The sequence below is a fragment of the Orycteropus afer genome, unplaced genomic scaffold (assembly GCF_000298275.1).
Source record: "Orycteropus afer afer isolate SDZICR_OR568_19922 unplaced genomic scaffold, OryAfe1.0 scaffold00024, whole genome shotgun sequence".
In the NCBI taxonomy this organism is placed as follows: Eukaryota; Metazoa; Chordata; class Mammalia; order Tubulidentata; family Orycteropodidae; genus Orycteropus; species Orycteropus afer.
The window spans coordinates 13,308,223-13,325,028 of NW_006921611.1; the positions used below are offsets into that span (position 1 = coordinate 13,308,223).

General features: G+C 40.2%; 1 protein-coding gene across 1 annotated transcript in view; it reads left to right on the plus strand.

Moving 5' to 3' along the window:
* Nucleotides 1-1,905: 1,905 nt before the first annotated feature.
* Nucleotides 1,906-16,806, plus strand: part of AP3M2 (adaptor related protein complex 3 subunit mu 2) — a 50,143-nt gene continuing 35,242 nt past the window's right edge. The window contains exons 1-2 of the mRNA XM_007935020.2: nt 1,906-2,178; nt 6,198-6,369. Coding sequence (XP_007933211.1) covers nt 1,906-2,178; nt 6,198-6,369 — 445 coding nt within the window. The remainder of the gene's footprint in view (nt 2,179-6,197; nt 6,370-16,806) is intronic.

Genomic DNA, 16,806 nt, shown 5'->3' on the forward strand with positions numbered 1-16,806 from the left:
CTGCGGTTGTGCAGGTAGCAGCCACGGCCGCCCAGCCCTTGTGACTGGGTGACTGTAAGCCAGGGAGGCCTGCAGGCGGTCGTCGGTCGCCAATCAGGACTCAGAGCTACAGGGATGCACCAATCAGAAATCACCAGAGCCTCAACAAAGGCCAATTGGGGGCTCGAGCTCAAGAACGGGGTGAGCCGCGGTCAGCATCTATCAGAGAGGAGGAGCAGATCACCGACGCCCAATTAGGGACCTTCAGGCCTCAGTGGGGGCGGTGCGGACGCGAGGCCAGCGGGCTGGCCAATCAGCGGGCGGGCGGCGGCCGTGGCTCTGGGAGAGCAAGGCAGGCGGGCGGGGCGGGGCTTGTCCGCGCGGCTGAGCTGTCGGCGCTGTAAGGAGCGAAGCCGGGTGAGGGGCTGGCTACTCGGGGCCGAGGCGGGGGCAGTGTGTGGTCATAGCAGGCCGGAGGCTGGAGCTGAGGGGATGCGCGGGATCCTGGGCGGGGTCCTGGGCGAGGGCACGCGGGACGGGTCAGGTCACGGGATGCTGCTAGACAGACCCTCTGAACTGCACAGTGCGGCGGGGAGAAGTGAAGGACCTAGTACGAGTTCGGGGTTGTGGCTTGCTCTGGCCCCAAGGCTGGGGTTGGCGAGGACACTGTTGCCATAGCAACACATAAGCGGAAAGTGCCCTTTGCCTCTGCGTTCCCACCCTTCTCTCCCTCCTCACCTTCGCGCACTTTGAACCCGCCCCCTACTCACCCCCGCCGCAAATGGCCTCCATCATCTCTGGTTGGCTAGGAGCTAGGCGACCAGCGCAGACATAACCCACTTGGGAATCTACCTCATCTCCACATCATACCTATCCTCCGCTTTCACTTCCTCCTACCATAGCTTGCACGAGCAGAGGAATTAAGCTCGTTCTGCTGCACTTGACACAATAGGCCTTTGCGGTTTGACCAGTTCGCAAAATGGCCACAGCTGGGGTCCAGCGCGGCTGCCCACTCTCAGGGACTGGCACCTTAGACACGCCGCCGCCTAAGGGAATGATTTTTAAAAAGCAGCCAGCGCGAAGCCATGTGCATAAAGTGCTCAGTGAATGGGATCTGACTAAATGGATAAAGCCCACAATAACAGTTTCTATATAGACCCATTTTTGTATTGCTATTTCTAGTGGAATTGTAAAGCAAACCACATAAATAATTTTTTATTTCCTGGTAGTCATATTAAAAGTAAAACAGGTTAAATATATTTGTTTAACCCAACATACCCAAAATATTATTATAACGGGTAATCAATTTAAAGTATTAGAAATTTTAAATTATTTTCTTTGTACAAAGCCTTCAGGGTCTGGTCACACTTACATGTCAGTTGGATCAGCCAAGTTTCAACTTTTCAATGTCCCCAAGGGGCTAGCAACTACCATTTTGGACTACTTACCTATAAACATTTCTTGTACCTGTGAGAGTTGTGGCCATACCACAAAATCTTACCAGTTCTTTGAAGCCCACCTGTATGGAAGGAGACACTGTGCAGTGAGACTACAAATTATCTTTTCCTCTAGGAACTTCCAGCCCAGCTGAGGGGAAAATAAACACTTAAATGATCAACTAGTATTTAAGTGGATATAATTCAGACAATAATAAAGATAACTTTTCAGTGTATGATTGATTGACAAACTAGATGACCAATTATCATAAGAATTCAAGGAAGAGATACTTTAGGCTCATGCAATAGAGAAAGCCTTGAGCCTAGTTTTGAAAGATGAGTAAGACCAAACTACTGGAAAAGAAGGGGGAGAGTGTGTTGGTTGAATGGAACTGAACACAGCTTCTTTTGTTTTTAGGGTTGAAATCTTGCAAAATCCCGAGGCTTTCAGACTGAGAAACGTTTTCCTCTTTGATTGATAATCTCCATCATGATTCATAGCCTTTTCTTGATCAACTCCTCTGGGGATATTTTCCTGGAGAAACATTGGAAAAGTGTGGTCAGCCGGTCTGTTTGTGATTATTTTTTTGAAGCGCAAGAGAGAGCTACTGAGGCAGAAAATGTACCTCCAGTTATCCCTACCCCTCACCACTATCTCTTAAGTGTTTACCGCCACAAGATCTTCTTTGTGGCTGTGATCCAGACAGAGGTCCCACCTCTGTTTGTCATTGAGTTCCTTCATCGAGTTGTGGACACATTTCAGGTGCGTGAAGGTGGGGAGGTTCCTATGTATAAACTATAAAGTGTCTTTATAGTTCTACGTCCATTTATTCAGCCCAAGTAGAAACTTTTTTAAAAAACCAAAACTCTGCCATTGCTCACCTCTTCTCCAGCTGATAAAATTCTTATTCCTATTTATTGAACTGTTGAATCTAAAAGGACAAATTGAATGCTTTTGAATTTGTTGCATAACAAAACCAGCCTATGTGATGTGATTCTGTATAGTCTTTTTAGTTTGGAGATAGGAGTAGTCTGGCTTTTTATTCACAAATTAGAAGAGTTTCAATTTTCTCTTTAATAATGGACTTGATGCTAACTATTGTTAACTATGTTGCTTTGAGTTCATCGAACATTGGTAAATGTGGACAATTTTATAAAGGAAATAGAAAAAATTAAGTAATGTTTGTTTTAACTGTCCATACTTCATCTTGGGTTTTGAGTGCTTATCCATAGCATGTGAGTGCTAATGATCAGCTGTCATTGAAACATAAACTTAGGAAATCTTTACCTATAAGAATTTAAATGATACATTTTAAGCCAAAACCAAACCTGTTGCAATTGAGTCAATTCTGACTCATAGTGACCCTATAGGACGGAGTAGAATTGGCCTATAAGGTTTCCAAGGCTGTAATCTTTCTAAAAGCAGACTGCCACATCTTTCTCTCACAGAGCGGCTGATGGGTTTAAACCTCCAACTTTCAGGTTAGCAGCTGAGCACTTAGTCACTGTGCCATTAGGGGCTCCCTTTGTCACATTTACAAGGTATAATTTTCATCTTGAGTTTTCCTTTCGGGAATAGATTTGAAGATTTGTGTGTGTGTGTTGGGGAGGACAGAGGGAAGGTAAGTTATATCAGAATGTCTGCTAATTATAGCATAGGAGTTTAGATTACTTAGACTCTAGGAGCTCTGGTAGCATAGTGGCTAAAGCACTTGACTGCTAACCAGAAGGCTGGTGGTTCAATCCTACTTCCGTAGTGATACTGCCTCGGAAACCCAAGGAGGGGTCACTATGAGTCGGGGCCGACTCGACGGCACATAACAACAACAACAACAGACTCAAGAAAGGAGCGCTGGTGGTGTGGTGCCTAAGGCATTTGACTGCTAACTAGAAGGCTGACAGTTCAAACCCACCAGCCACTCCTGGAAGGAAGGTTGGGCAATCTACTTTTGTAGAGATACTGCCTCAGAAACCCAAGGAGGGGTCGCTGTGAGTCAGATCCAACATGATGGCAGTGAGTTTTTTGAGATTCAGGAAAAGAAGGGGAGGGTGTGGCAGGAAATTCAGGATTTTCATCCTCCCCTGAAAGAATTAAAGGTATGCATCACTTAACATCCATAATACGTTCTGTGAAGTAGGAAGTTGTGTGATTTGGATGTTGTGGGGCCACCACATTATATATAGTATATATGTTTGTGTGCATTCGATTCACAAAGTAACTTGTGCAAGCTGCTCTGGCTCTCCATTAGCACCCAGAAGAGCCTCAGGATTTGCAAACTTGCACCTGCAATTGGCTGCTTCTAGATGCACTGTACTCTGTGAGCAGTCCCTGGGGAGGCTGGTGAGAATTGGAAGCCCTAAGGGACAAAGCAAAGTGGCCCCAGTACAGTGTCTCCCCAGAGTGTCAGGGCAGGGCACATGGCAGTGGCAGGAGTGGTTGTGCAAACTCCACGCTGGCCCCACCTCCTGGCACCCTTCCAAGCAAGCCACTCTTCTCTCCCTGGTAAAACTCATTTGCAGTAGGACCCCAAATGGACTTCATGTGGCCCATACTTTTACTGTTGTGTTTATTTGCATGATTCACATGGTAAATGAGAAGCAAGGGCCGTTTGGTTTAATTTCTATGTCATGTGAAGTCTGAAATTAGTCATATGAATGCAGAAATTGTGCAGCTTTCTTCTGCACTGAAGTCTATGTCATGTCTAGAGTGCCTTCATCTGAAGAGAACCAAAATATATTTTGTGAGTTTTTCCTACAAATGCTCTGTAATGATGCTATTCTTCTGGAATTCCCATACTCATGTGGCATCCTAACTCCTTCCCACACTGAAAATCTAAAAAGCAAAAGAAAAGTCCCAGTAAGGGACTAGAAATGGAGAATCCAGTCATTCTAATATTAAGCTACCCTCACTGTGCCTGCTTATGATTTCTATGGATGATACTTTACCCCAGTTTAATATTAACAGTCCCTTTGGTGAAATGTAACAGCTGCTTCATATCACCACAGAAATATTATGTAACTTATTACAAAACAGTAAGTGTGAGAGAAGATGTTTAATCTAGTTGAAACCACTGAGGAATTTGGGCAAGCAGAGTAATAAAGTTGCTGGTTTGAAAGCCTGGGACTTCAGACCTTGTTGTCTTTGAAGCATTTTTTAAAAGTAAATGATTTTAATGTCTTATCTGATATATACCCTCGCTGATGGCATTATTTTTCTTGTACTAGAATATGACAGAAGAACTCTAGCTATAGTATTGCAAGCACTTTCGCTGTAGCACTTTACCATACTTGCCTTTCTTATCATTCAGTTCACATTCAACCTGGTTTAAAAATTGAGCAAGATGTTCTGTTTACTTTTTAAAGTAAAGTCACCTTTGGGAAGGAAATGTGTGACTTTTTTTTCCTTTTAAATCTTCATTTTTTTTAAGAAGAAGTTTTTTGTTTTAGAAACATTCCTGACTCCTAACTAAATGCTCTTGGGTATTGGAATCTTTTTGATCATTGACATTTGATGTAACTTGGAACATATCTGGTGTCTTTCTTCAGTTTCAGATGCCATAATTTAAGGAGAATAGTGAACAAACTAAGGCATAGTAAAGACATGGCAAGATGGTAAAACTATCTGGAAACCATCCACAACATCAGCAGTGGAAGGTTCTTGGGAGGTTAGCCCTGAGAACAAATAAATGAAGTGAAAGCTTGTTGTCTTCAAATAACTGAGAAACTGTTATGTAAACTTGTTCTGTAAGGCAGATCTGGGAGACAAGTTGCAGCTTAATAAAAGAAAGAACTTTCTAATAATCAGAACTGTCCGTGAATAAAATGGGCTTTCTCAAACCACTTTTTATGATGAATTAAAGGAGGGTTACATGACCATCTCTCAGAGGTCCTGTAAAAGACATGATTGATATTGATAGAGAGTGTGCTAAATGACTGCAGACATGTTTTTCTAAGTCATTATCATCACCATGCATTACATGCTACCTAGTGCTTTATAGTTCACAAAGCATTGCCACACATGTTGTCATTAATCAGTCATATTGACAACAACCCTGCAAGTCCAATGGTGTTATCCTGATTAAGACTCAGATTAGTTAACATGACTAGTAAATGACATTTACATGACTAGTAAATGACAATTAAAATTACAACTCAGGTCTTCTGATTTAGAATCTAGGGATTTTTCTATAACCTAGATAATTTGATATCCAAATGTAGCCTTTGTTCATAAAATGGCAGAGTTCTTATAATCTTAGGTCATAGAGTAGGGATGATCTGAAGAGATTTTCTTGTGTGCTAGCTCAACCTCTTCATTTTATTACTTTCTTTTTTCTCAGTTCTTATTCACTGCACGAATGCTAAGGAATAGCACAACAGTAAGGGTTAAGAAGATTTTCATGTGCAATTCTGTGTCACATTAAGTGTTACTTTTTTGGATATTTCTTTCAAATTCTTGTTGATAAGCATGTATAATAGTCTAGATTCAATTTTGTATTCTCTATATTTTGTCAAGTTGAGGAAACTGGCCCAAAGAAGTTAAATGACTTCCTTTAGTTTATAAAATAATGACACCAGTACTATAAACCATGTTTTCTAGTTCGTAGTCCTATATTTTTTCTACTTGAGAAAACTATGGTTATGCTTCATTTCCTTATTGTAGAAAAGTGCCCCAGAAGCACTGCATGAAACCACAGGGGCAGGAGCAGATCCTTATTTTCTAGGAGCATTCTTTGACTTCTTACAGTCTCTGAGGGATAAATGTATGTATTCTGTCTTCATCAGGATTATTTTGGAGTCTGTTCAGAGCCAGTGATCAAAGACAATGTTGTTGTGGTTTATGAGGTGTTGGAAGAGATGCTTGATAATGGGTTTCCACTGGCTACAGAGTCAAACATCCTTAAAGAACTGATAAAGCCTCCCACTATCCTTCGGACAGTTGTGAACACCATCACAGGTATGGAGAATCAGGAAAGCCAATGGAAAGCTGCTGCCACTGTGACTGTCATCTTTGGTGTGGCTTAGCCTGGTATTGTGCATTGTTTTATGCGTGTGTCTTTGGGAATCTCAAATGCCTGAGTGCTTTAATTTTGCTTTTTGAGTATGACCTGAAATACTATTTTGTTATATGGAAAATATACTCTCTTCAATGACAGAATGAAGTGTTCGCCTTTAAAAACAAGGTTTTTTTTTCCTGTTAAAGACTAAACACGGAATTGTAGATGGATGAACAATAGATAGGATTTAAAAGAAAAAAAACCCTCTTGTATACTATTTTAAACTTCTATCGGTATTTTGTGAACATTATCCCAAAATGATAAATAATGGTAGCAGAGTGCCTGAGGCACTTGACTGCTAACCACAAGGCTGGCGGTTCAAACCCACCAGCCACTCCTCGGAAGGAAGGTTGGGCAATCTGCTTGCGTAGTGATAATGCCACGGAAACCCAAGAAGGGGTCACTAGGAGTTGGATCCAACTCAACGGCACATAACAACAACAACTTTTCTACAATGTGGAATAGACCCTGAGTTATTTATTCAGTACTTGTTTATGATGTTTCCCAGTTTTTATTCTTTTTAAATAAAAAGTTATCAATGTTCTCTTACTTATATTTTTGTAATTATATCTAGGGTGATTTCCTTTCAGTGTCTTTCTAGAATTGGAAGTGCTGGGTTAAAGGTTATGCTGTATTGCCCTACAAAAAAGTAATACAAGTTTATACTCTCAGTAGGAATTTCTGTGTACTCTAACCAAAAAAACCCAAACTCACTGCTGTGGAGTCAGTTTCAACTTATAGCGACCCTTCCTAGGTTTCCAAGGAAGTATCTCTACAGAAGTAGATTGCCCAAACTTCCTTCCGAGGAGTGGCCAGTGGGTTTGAACTGCCATCCTTCTGGTTAGCAGACAAAAAAGCCTTAGGCACTGCGCCACCAGAGCTCCTCTATGTGCTCTAGCCAACACTATTATTATTAATATTTTTAACTTTGACAATTTGATAGTTTAGTGATATCTTGTTATTTCCACACTTAATTTTTATTACTAAAAGTTGAAACTTTTCAAATGTTTATTGACTTTTTCTTCTCTTGTGAATTACTTTTTCTTGCCCTTTGCATATTTTTGTGTTGAGATTTCTTTTTAATATATATATTGATTTAAAAGAATTCCTTTCATGTAAGAATACTGAACTATCATGTATATTGGAAATATACATGGTAGTTTGTAGGGGTAATTTATAGATTTTGAATGGAAACTTTTTTAAAAAAATTTGTTTGTTTTAAGCATTTAATTTTTTTAAAAAAAAATTTATTTTAAGAGTTTGTTTTACGTTCAACATTACATTTACATTTCATTTCGCTCCCCACTTACCATGCCCAAACCTAACCCAGTTTCCTCTCTTCGCCGCCCGGTAACCCTCCCCGCTCCCCATGCCCCTCATAGTTATGTACTCATGTTTGTCCTGCATTTCTTCCATGTGAATCTTGCCCCTCTGGTGCCCCATGGTCGATTGCTCCAAGGGATACATTTCCATAGAGTATGTGGGTGTGTCACCCTGGGTTGAGTTGTTTGCAGCTTATCTTGTTTACTAGGGCCAGCCCTTGGGAGTGAGCTTTATTCCAGGCCCAGAATGTATCCCATGACCATAGATAGTATTGGGGTCTCACTAGATTCCATTCGACCAGTAATTCTGGTCATTATTGAGTTTTTGGATTTTGTTCCACATTCTTCCTCCCACTCTATCCAGGATCTCCAGATTTGATCCTTTCATGAGTGATTGGCACTGGTAGCTGGGTACCATCTAGTTCTTCTGGTCTTGAGGGCCATCGTGTCCTAGGGCTGATTACTTCCAAATGCCCTTTTTTTTTTTTTTGCACTCTTCTTTGCTTCCAACTATAGGAGACCATTAGCTGCATCTTAGATGGCTGCTTGAAAGCTTTTAAGACCCCAGTCGCTACTCACCAATGTAAGATGAGGAACAAGGCTTTTGTGTATTTTGTTGTGCTGATTGAGTCTGGTGTCCCCCAGTACTATGGTCCTGAGACAGTATATCCATTGGATCTTTCTCCCACAGTGTCTGGGTGTCTGTGAGGGATTACTCTATGTCTGTCTTTTATTGTTTCTATAAGAGCTCTGGTAGCATAGTGGCTAAGGCACTTGACTGCTAACCAGAGGGCTGGCGGTTCAAACCCATCAGCCACTCCTCGGAAGGAAGGTTGGGCAATCCTACTTCCGTAGTGATACTGCCTCGGAAACCCAAGGAGGGGTCGCTATGAGTCAGGGCGGCACATAACAACAACATAAGAATTGCAGGTATTTTGTATCACTGTTATCTGTGCAAGATTAGCCTGCACTGAATCTATCCTTGGTCTAGAGTATACTCCTGTTCATTGACCCCCATCTGATCCTCTCAGGTATTTATGTGTTTATCTGTAGCCTGGTGTTTGGTATTAATGGTAATGCAGTATTGTGGGCACACTGGTTGATATTAGCATCTGCCCTCTATCTCCTATGTTCACAATTCAGTGTCCTCTCTTTTCCTAATATTATCATGGTGATCACAGACTCTTTCCATACATCCCTCTCCTTACCCACATCAGCGTGTGGCCCCACCTAGCCCAGATTAATCCCTCCTCTTCCCTCCCCACCTCGGTCACCTACAAAGTAAGTTCCCTTTCCCAAGCAAACTGTTCTTTGTCTTTTTATAGTAATGGGCTCATACAATGTTTGTCCTTCTGCGATTGACTTATTTCACTCAGCATAATGTCCTTCAGGCTCATCCATGTTGTGAGATGATTCATGAGAATCAAAACATTTTAAATGTATTTTGTTGTAGATATTTTTTCAAATTTCACTTGTCATTTAACATTGTTCATGATGTTGTTTGTTTAGCCATGATTTAAATTTAGTCAGATTAATCATTCTCTTCCATTAAGATTTTTACATCTTGTTTATACACAAACAAGAGCTTTTATGGAACTTGACAAACTGATTGAAAAATCCATTAAAAAGTACAGATATTTAAGAATGCCTGTAATCCATTACCATTTAGTTGATTCTGACTCATAGTGAACCTATGGGACAGAGTAGAACTGCCCCATATGGTTTCCAGTGCTATAAATCTTTACAAAAGTAGATTGTCACATCTTTCTCCTGCATAGTGGCTGGTGGATTTGAACTACTGATCTTTTGGTTAGCAGCTGAGTGCTAACTAAATATTCAGGAATAGCCAGGACAGTTTTGAAAAATAATTACAAAAGGGTAGGAAGAACTTGCCCTGTAAAATAACAAAATATATTAAGTTCATACAGTAGATGACAAAAATTCATAGATTAGGTATGTTGTCAGAATTAAGACAGTAAAAAGAGAGAGAGAGAGAAAATGTGCCTTACCAGACAAAGAGGAAGCTCTGGTGGCGTGGTGCCTAAGGCATCTAACTGCTAACCCAGAAGGCTGACAGTTCAAACGCACCAGCCACTCCTAGGAAGGAAGATTGGGCAATCTACTTTCATAGAGATACTGCCTTGGAAACCCCAAGAGGGGTTGCTATGAGTCAAATCGACTTGATGGCAGTGAGTTTGGTTTTGGTTTGGTTTACAAGATAAAGATATATTACAAAGTTTTAGTAATTTTAAAAGTATAGTATTGGCCCAGGAATGGAGAAATACATAAAATACAGAGTCCAGAAACACACTCTAGCTTTTTTTTCTAACTTTTTATTGTGATTTGCATGAAAGTTGACAGAGCAATTTCATTTTACGTTTGACAGTTCATACACATTTTGTTTTGTGACACTGATTGCAATCCCTACAATGTAACAGTTCTCTTCCCACTTCCCCTCTGTGGTTCCCTTTTCCTTGTGTTCTTATTTCCTGTGCATTCATGCATTCTGAGTTTTCTCCTGTGCTAATGCAGTCCTTCCAGCCATTCCTCGGAAGGAAGATGGGGCAGTCTACTTCTGTAGTTATACTGCCTTGGAAACCCAAGGAGGGGTTGCTATGAGTCAGGTCCGACTCGACGGCACATAACAACAACAACAATACAGCCCTTCTGATCTCCCTTAGTTATGGTTCTAAGGAGTGCATGTGCCTGGTATAATTGTTTACCTCATAGGCCTAGCTACTATTTGGCTGAAAATGAAGACACCAGGCGTGAGTTCATTTCCAGGCCGGAAAGGTGACTAGGAGCCATGGTCTCGGGAGTTTCACTTATCTCTATTAGACCACTAATCCTGGTCATTTTATGATTTTGAGTTTGGTTCCACATCTTCCCACTCTATACAAGATCTCCAGTTTTGATCCTTTTCATAGTGGTTGTCAGGGATAGCCAGGATGCATTTAGTTCTTGTGGTATCAGGGTCGTGTGGGCGGAGGTTCCCATGGTCCACTAATTCCTTGGACTAATTCTTTCCATGCATCTTTGATTTTCTTCACGGATTCTTCATTATTCTTTAAAGTTACATAGTATTCCACTGTGTGTAAGTACCATACTTTGGTTATCCATTCATCTGTTATAGGCACTTAAGTTGTTTCCATCTCTTTTCTATTGTGAATAGTGCTATGATGAACATGGATGTGCATTTATCTATTTGTGCCCTAGCTCTCTTATTTCCTTAGGATATATACCTAGTATTGCTATTGGTTGGATCAAATGATATTTCTCTTTCCAACTTTTTAAGGAAGCACCATACCATTTTCTACAGTGGTTTCACCATTTTACAGTACCACCAGCAGTGTATGAGAGTTCCAATCTCCCCACACCCTCGCCAGCATTTGTTATTTTCTGTCTTGTTGAACTTTGCTATTATTGCTAGGGTGAGATAATATCTCATCATTGTTTTGATTTGCATCTCTCTAATGGCTAATGGGGAGATCTGGTAGCATAGTGCCTAAGGCACTTGACTGCTAACCAGAAGGTTAGCGGTTCAAACCCGCCAACCACTCCTCGGAAGGAAGGTTGGACAATCTACTTCCATAGTGATACTGCCTCGGAAACCCAAGGAGGGGTCACTATGAGTCAGGTCTGACTTGACGGCATATAACAACAACAACAACAACAACAACAATGGCTAATGATCATAAGCATTTCTTTATGTTTGTTGACTACCTGAATATCTTCTTTGGTGAAGTGTCTGTTCATGTCCCCTGCCCATTTTTTAATTGGATTGTTTGTCTTTTTGATGTTGAGGTATTGATTGTTTCTATACATTTTAGAGGTAAGTCCCTTGTCAAATGTGTCATTGCCAAATATTTTTTCCCAGTCTGTAGATTCTCCTTTTACTCTTCTGAGAAGTCTTTTGAGGTGCATAAGAATTTAATTTTTGGCAGATCCAAATGATCTAGCCTGTCTTCTACTATTTCTGCATTTCTGGTTATGTTTTGATAGTCTATTTATGGCATAAATTAGGGCCCATAAGTCCCCCCCCTTTTTTTTATGAACTTTATACTTTCAGATTTTACATTTAGGTCTTTGATTCATCTTGAGTTTGTTTTTGTGTATGGTTTGAGTATGGATCTTGTTTCATTTTTCTGCAAGTGGATATCCAGTTTTGTCAGGGCCATTTGTTAAAGAGACTATCTCTTCCCCATTTAACGGGTTTTGGCCCTTTGTCAAAGATCAGCTGGCTGTAGTAGGCTAGATGTGTTTCTGGATTCTCAATTCTGTTCCCTTGTTCTATGTGTCTGTCATTGTACCAATACCAAGCTGTTTTGACTACAATGGCTGTACAGTAGGTTTTGAGATCGGGGAGTGTGAGACCTCTTACTTTGTTCTTCTTTTTCAGTAGTGCTTATAAAATTGGTGATTGGTTTTTCCATGTTCTTAAAGAATGCTAATGGAATCTGGATTGGGATTGTGTTAAATCTATAGCATGCTTGAGTAGTATTGACGTTTTCACAAAATTCAGTCTTTCTCTCCGTGAGCATGCTATGTTCTTCCATTTATGTAGATCTCTTACAGTTTATTGAAGTAGTGTTTTGTAGTTTTCTTTGTATAAGTTTTTTGGGTCCTCTGGTAAGTTTTATTCCCAAGTATTTCATCATTTTGGTAACTGTTATAAATGGTATTGTTTTCCTTACTTCTTTTTCAGAGATCTCTTAGTTGATTTAGAGGAATCCAACTGATTTTTTATGTTGATTTTATATCCTACCACTTTGCTAAATCTTTCAATTTGTTCCAGTAGTTTTCTTGCTGAGTCTCTGGGATGTTCTGTGTACAGAATCATATCAACTAAAAATAGAGACAGTTTTAATAGAGAGTTTTATGTCTTCTTTGCCAACTTGGATGCTTTTTATTTCTCTTTCTTGCCTTATTGCCCTAGCTGGAACTTTCAATACAATGTTGAAAAGAAGTGGTGCTAGAGGGCATTCTTGAACAGACACTTGCTTTTATACTAATTTAGTATGTGGTAAATGTCATATATCAAATTAGAGACCAATTGTTAAATGTATTGGGTGAGTTGTCTTCAGTATGGAAAAAAAATCAAGTACTTCACTTAATACCATACACAAAATTAATTCCGATCAGATTAAAGAGTTAAACATGAACATTACAGTTATTGCAATGTAGAAGAATGTATTTTTGATCTCTGAGAAAGGGAAAAACTGCTTTTTTAAAATGTGTATTTTCAACTAGTTTTTTTATGGTTTTATTTTGGATTTAAAGAATTAATTTATCTGGAAATTATCTTGCTATACCACATAAGGTAAGACTCTCTGTTTATTTCTCCAAAATTGTCGATCAGATTTCCTGGTGCCATTTATTTATTAATTTGATATTTTTATTTTATACTGTCATCATAATTGTTGGTCTGTTTGTAGGTTTTTCTGCACTGTGAACACGCTGCTTTATTAATTATAGTTTGATGATAAATTTCTATACATTGCACCTCTTTTTAAGAAAATAAATTTGAATTTTTTAAAAATATTTTTTCAGCTTGAAGACTTAAAAGTCTGTTAGTGTCTGAATCGTTTATGAATTTTAAAAAAATTTTATTGTAATTTGGGTAAAAGTTTACAGAGCAAATTCATTTTCCATACAACAGTTCATACACATTTTGTTTCATGACATCGACAAGAATTTCCTACAGTGTAACTCTTCCCACTTCTCATAGTTACCTCTTCCTTGTGTCTGTCCCTCCCATGCACTTCTGCCTCCTGAGCTGTCTCCCTGTACAAACACTGCCCTTCTGTTCTCCCATGATTGATTGCTCCAAGGAGTGTATCTACCTGATGTAAACGTTCACCACATATGCTTGTCTATTGTTTGGCTGGAAGCCATGGGAGTAAGTTCAGTTCCAGACCTGAAGGGTAACTAGGGGATATTAGTAACTAGGGGATATCAGGGGTCTCACCAGGCTCTATCAGACCAGCAAACATTTTTTTTTTTTTTTTAATGATTTTGAGTTGTATTCCACAGTGTTCTCCCACTCTATCCAGGATCTCCTGCACCGATCACCCTCTGAGTGGTTGACATGGTAGCTGGGCACCATCTAGTTCTTCTGGTCTCATGGTCATATAGGCTGAGGACCACGTGGTTTCCTAGTCCCTTGGACTAATTTTTTCCATGCATCTTTGGTTTTCTTCATTCTTCTTTGCTCTGGATGAGGAGATACCCATTGTTGCATCTAGATGGTCACTTGCAAGCTTTTAAGACCCCAGTCATTATTCACCAAAGTAGGATGTGGAACAGTGTTTTTGTGTAGTATGTTATGCCAATTGAGTTTGATGTCCCCTGTGACTATGGTCCTGAGCCCCAGGTCTAACTACTTGTTCCCTCTAGGTAGCTGGCTGTGACCAAGAAGCCACAGCCTTGCCCCTTGTCAGCTCCACTATATACCTGGACATTTTTACAGCACATACAAATAAGCATGTAGAAACATAGTCTGCCAACCTTGTATATGGTCGTGAGCACACCCCCCATCCCCTGTCTCAGACATACCTGATCATTCAGCCTGTCCACCCATCTGTCCACCCATAGATCAATGCTTGTCATCACTTTCAACACAGTACTGTACATGCAAAAGGGTTTATTTTTGTTGTGTGCACCTCCCATGTACCTCTCTATGTCTTTGTCTTCCTCAGTGCCACTGTGTTGATCACTCACTTTTGGTACATTGCCCTTCCCTTCTCCCAAATCAATACTTGTCTTTGCCTGTCTAGCAGTGTTCCTTCCCCTCCTGTGGTAGTTAAGGCTATATGTCAGCTTGGCAGCACCTGGTTTTGAGTGGCTGGGCAGCTGGTGGTAGTTATTCCCCATGATGAGACTGGCAATCAACTCCATGGTGGAATCTGCCACAAGCAGCTGAGGAGCTGCTTTAGGGATGTGGTCTGCTTCCCATATTGGCACACTTGGACCCTGCATGTAGCCAAATCTTCATTCAGCAGCCTGCCATGCTCTGCCGATCTTGGGACTTTTGATGGACTTGAATTAATGGCCTGCCGTGTGGGTTGGTAATATGGAAACTGTGCCTCTTCACTTATTGACCTTGGGTTTGTCAGCCTCAGCAGCCAGCAGCTGCCTGAGTGAAGAGATGCCTCTAGCTTCAGTGGGCCAGGTGCAAGAGGCAGAGCTGAAGCCCAAGGTCTAGGGGCTTTCACCTAGTTCCTAAAGCCTGGCACTTTGAACTCGGACTTCTAGCCTCCCATACTGTAAGAGAATAAACTCCTGTTTGTCCAAGCCATCCCATTTGTGGTATTTTCTGTTAGAGCAGCACTAGGTAAACAAAACACCTCCCCTCCCATCCCTGGTAGCCAACAAAGAAAGCTTCCTTCTATGTATAAACCCGTCCTTGAATTTTTATAATGGTAAACTAATACAGTATTTGTCTTTCTGTGATTGACTTACTTTACTCAGCATAATGTCCTCCAAGTTCATCTACATTATGCAGTCTTTCATAGATTCTAAATTATTCTTTGGGTATAGTACAATATTCCATTGTATGTATGTACTATAGTTTGGTTATCCATTCTTCTATTCATGGGCACTTAGGTTGTTTCCATCTTTTTGCTATTGTGAGTAGTACTGCAGTGAGCATGGGTGTGCATACATCTGTTCTTGTGCTGGCTGTTACTTCTTTAGGATATATACCTGGTAATGGGATTGCTGAATCAAATGGTATTTTTATTTCCAACTTTTTAAGGAATCACCATTTTCCACAGTGGTTGTATCATTTTACAAACCCACCCACACGCAATGTGTGAGAGTCCCAATCTCTCTGCAACCTGGCCAGAATTTGTTATTTTTTATCTTGTTGCTATTAGTGCTGGGGTGAGATGGTGTCTCATTGTTTTGATTTGCATCTCTCTAATGGCTAATGGTTGTGAACATTTTTTCATGTGTTTGTTGGCTGCCTGAGTATTTTCTTTGGTAAAATGTCTATTCATGTCTTCTGCCCATTTTTTAATTGGATTGTTTGTCTTTTTGATGTTGAGGTGTTGGAGTTTTCTGTAAATTTTAGAGATAAATCCCTCGTTCAGTGTATCATTGTTGAATATTTTTTCCCAATCTGTAGGTTCTCTTTTTATTTTTTTGGAGAAGTCTTTTGAGGCATATAGAAATTTAATTTTTAGACAGTCTCAATCATCTAGTTTATCTTCTACTGTTTATGCATTTTGGGTGATGCTTGTTAAGTCTATTTATGCCATAAATTACCAAACCAAAACCAAACTCACCGCCAATAAGTCAGATCTGACTCATAGCAACCCCTCCTTGGGTTTTCAAGGCAGTATCACTATGGAAGTAGATTGCCCAGTCTTCCTTCTAAGGAGTGGCTGGTTGGTTTGAACCAACTGCCTTCTAGTTAGCAGTCAAATGCCTTAGGCATTAAAGCACCAGAGACACATAGATCAGTGGAATAGAATTGAGAACCCAGAAATATATCCATCAACCTATGGTCAGCTATCTTTGACAAAGAGCCGAAATCCATTAAATGGGGAAGAGCTTGTCTGTTTAACAAATGGTGCTGGCAGAACTTGTTATCCATTTGCAGAAAAATGAAACAAGATCCATACCTCACACCATATACAAAAATTAACTCCAGACAGATGAAAGACTTAAACATGAAACCTAAAACTATAAACCTCCTCAAGGAAAAAATAAGGGCAAATTTAGGGCCCCTAATGCCATTTAATGGATTTTAGCCCTTTGTCAAAGAGCAGCTAACCATAGTTCAATGGATCTATTTCTGGGTTCTCAGTTCTATTCCATTGGTCTATGTGTCTGTCATTGTACCAGTATCAGGCTGTTTTGACTGCTGTGGCTGTCTAGTAAGTTTTGAGATCCGGGAGTGTGAGACCTCTTACTTTGTTTTTTTTCTTTGATAGTGCTTTGCTTATCCAAGGTCTCTTTCCTTTCCATATAAAATTAGTGGTTGGTTTTTCCATATCTTTAAAGAATGTT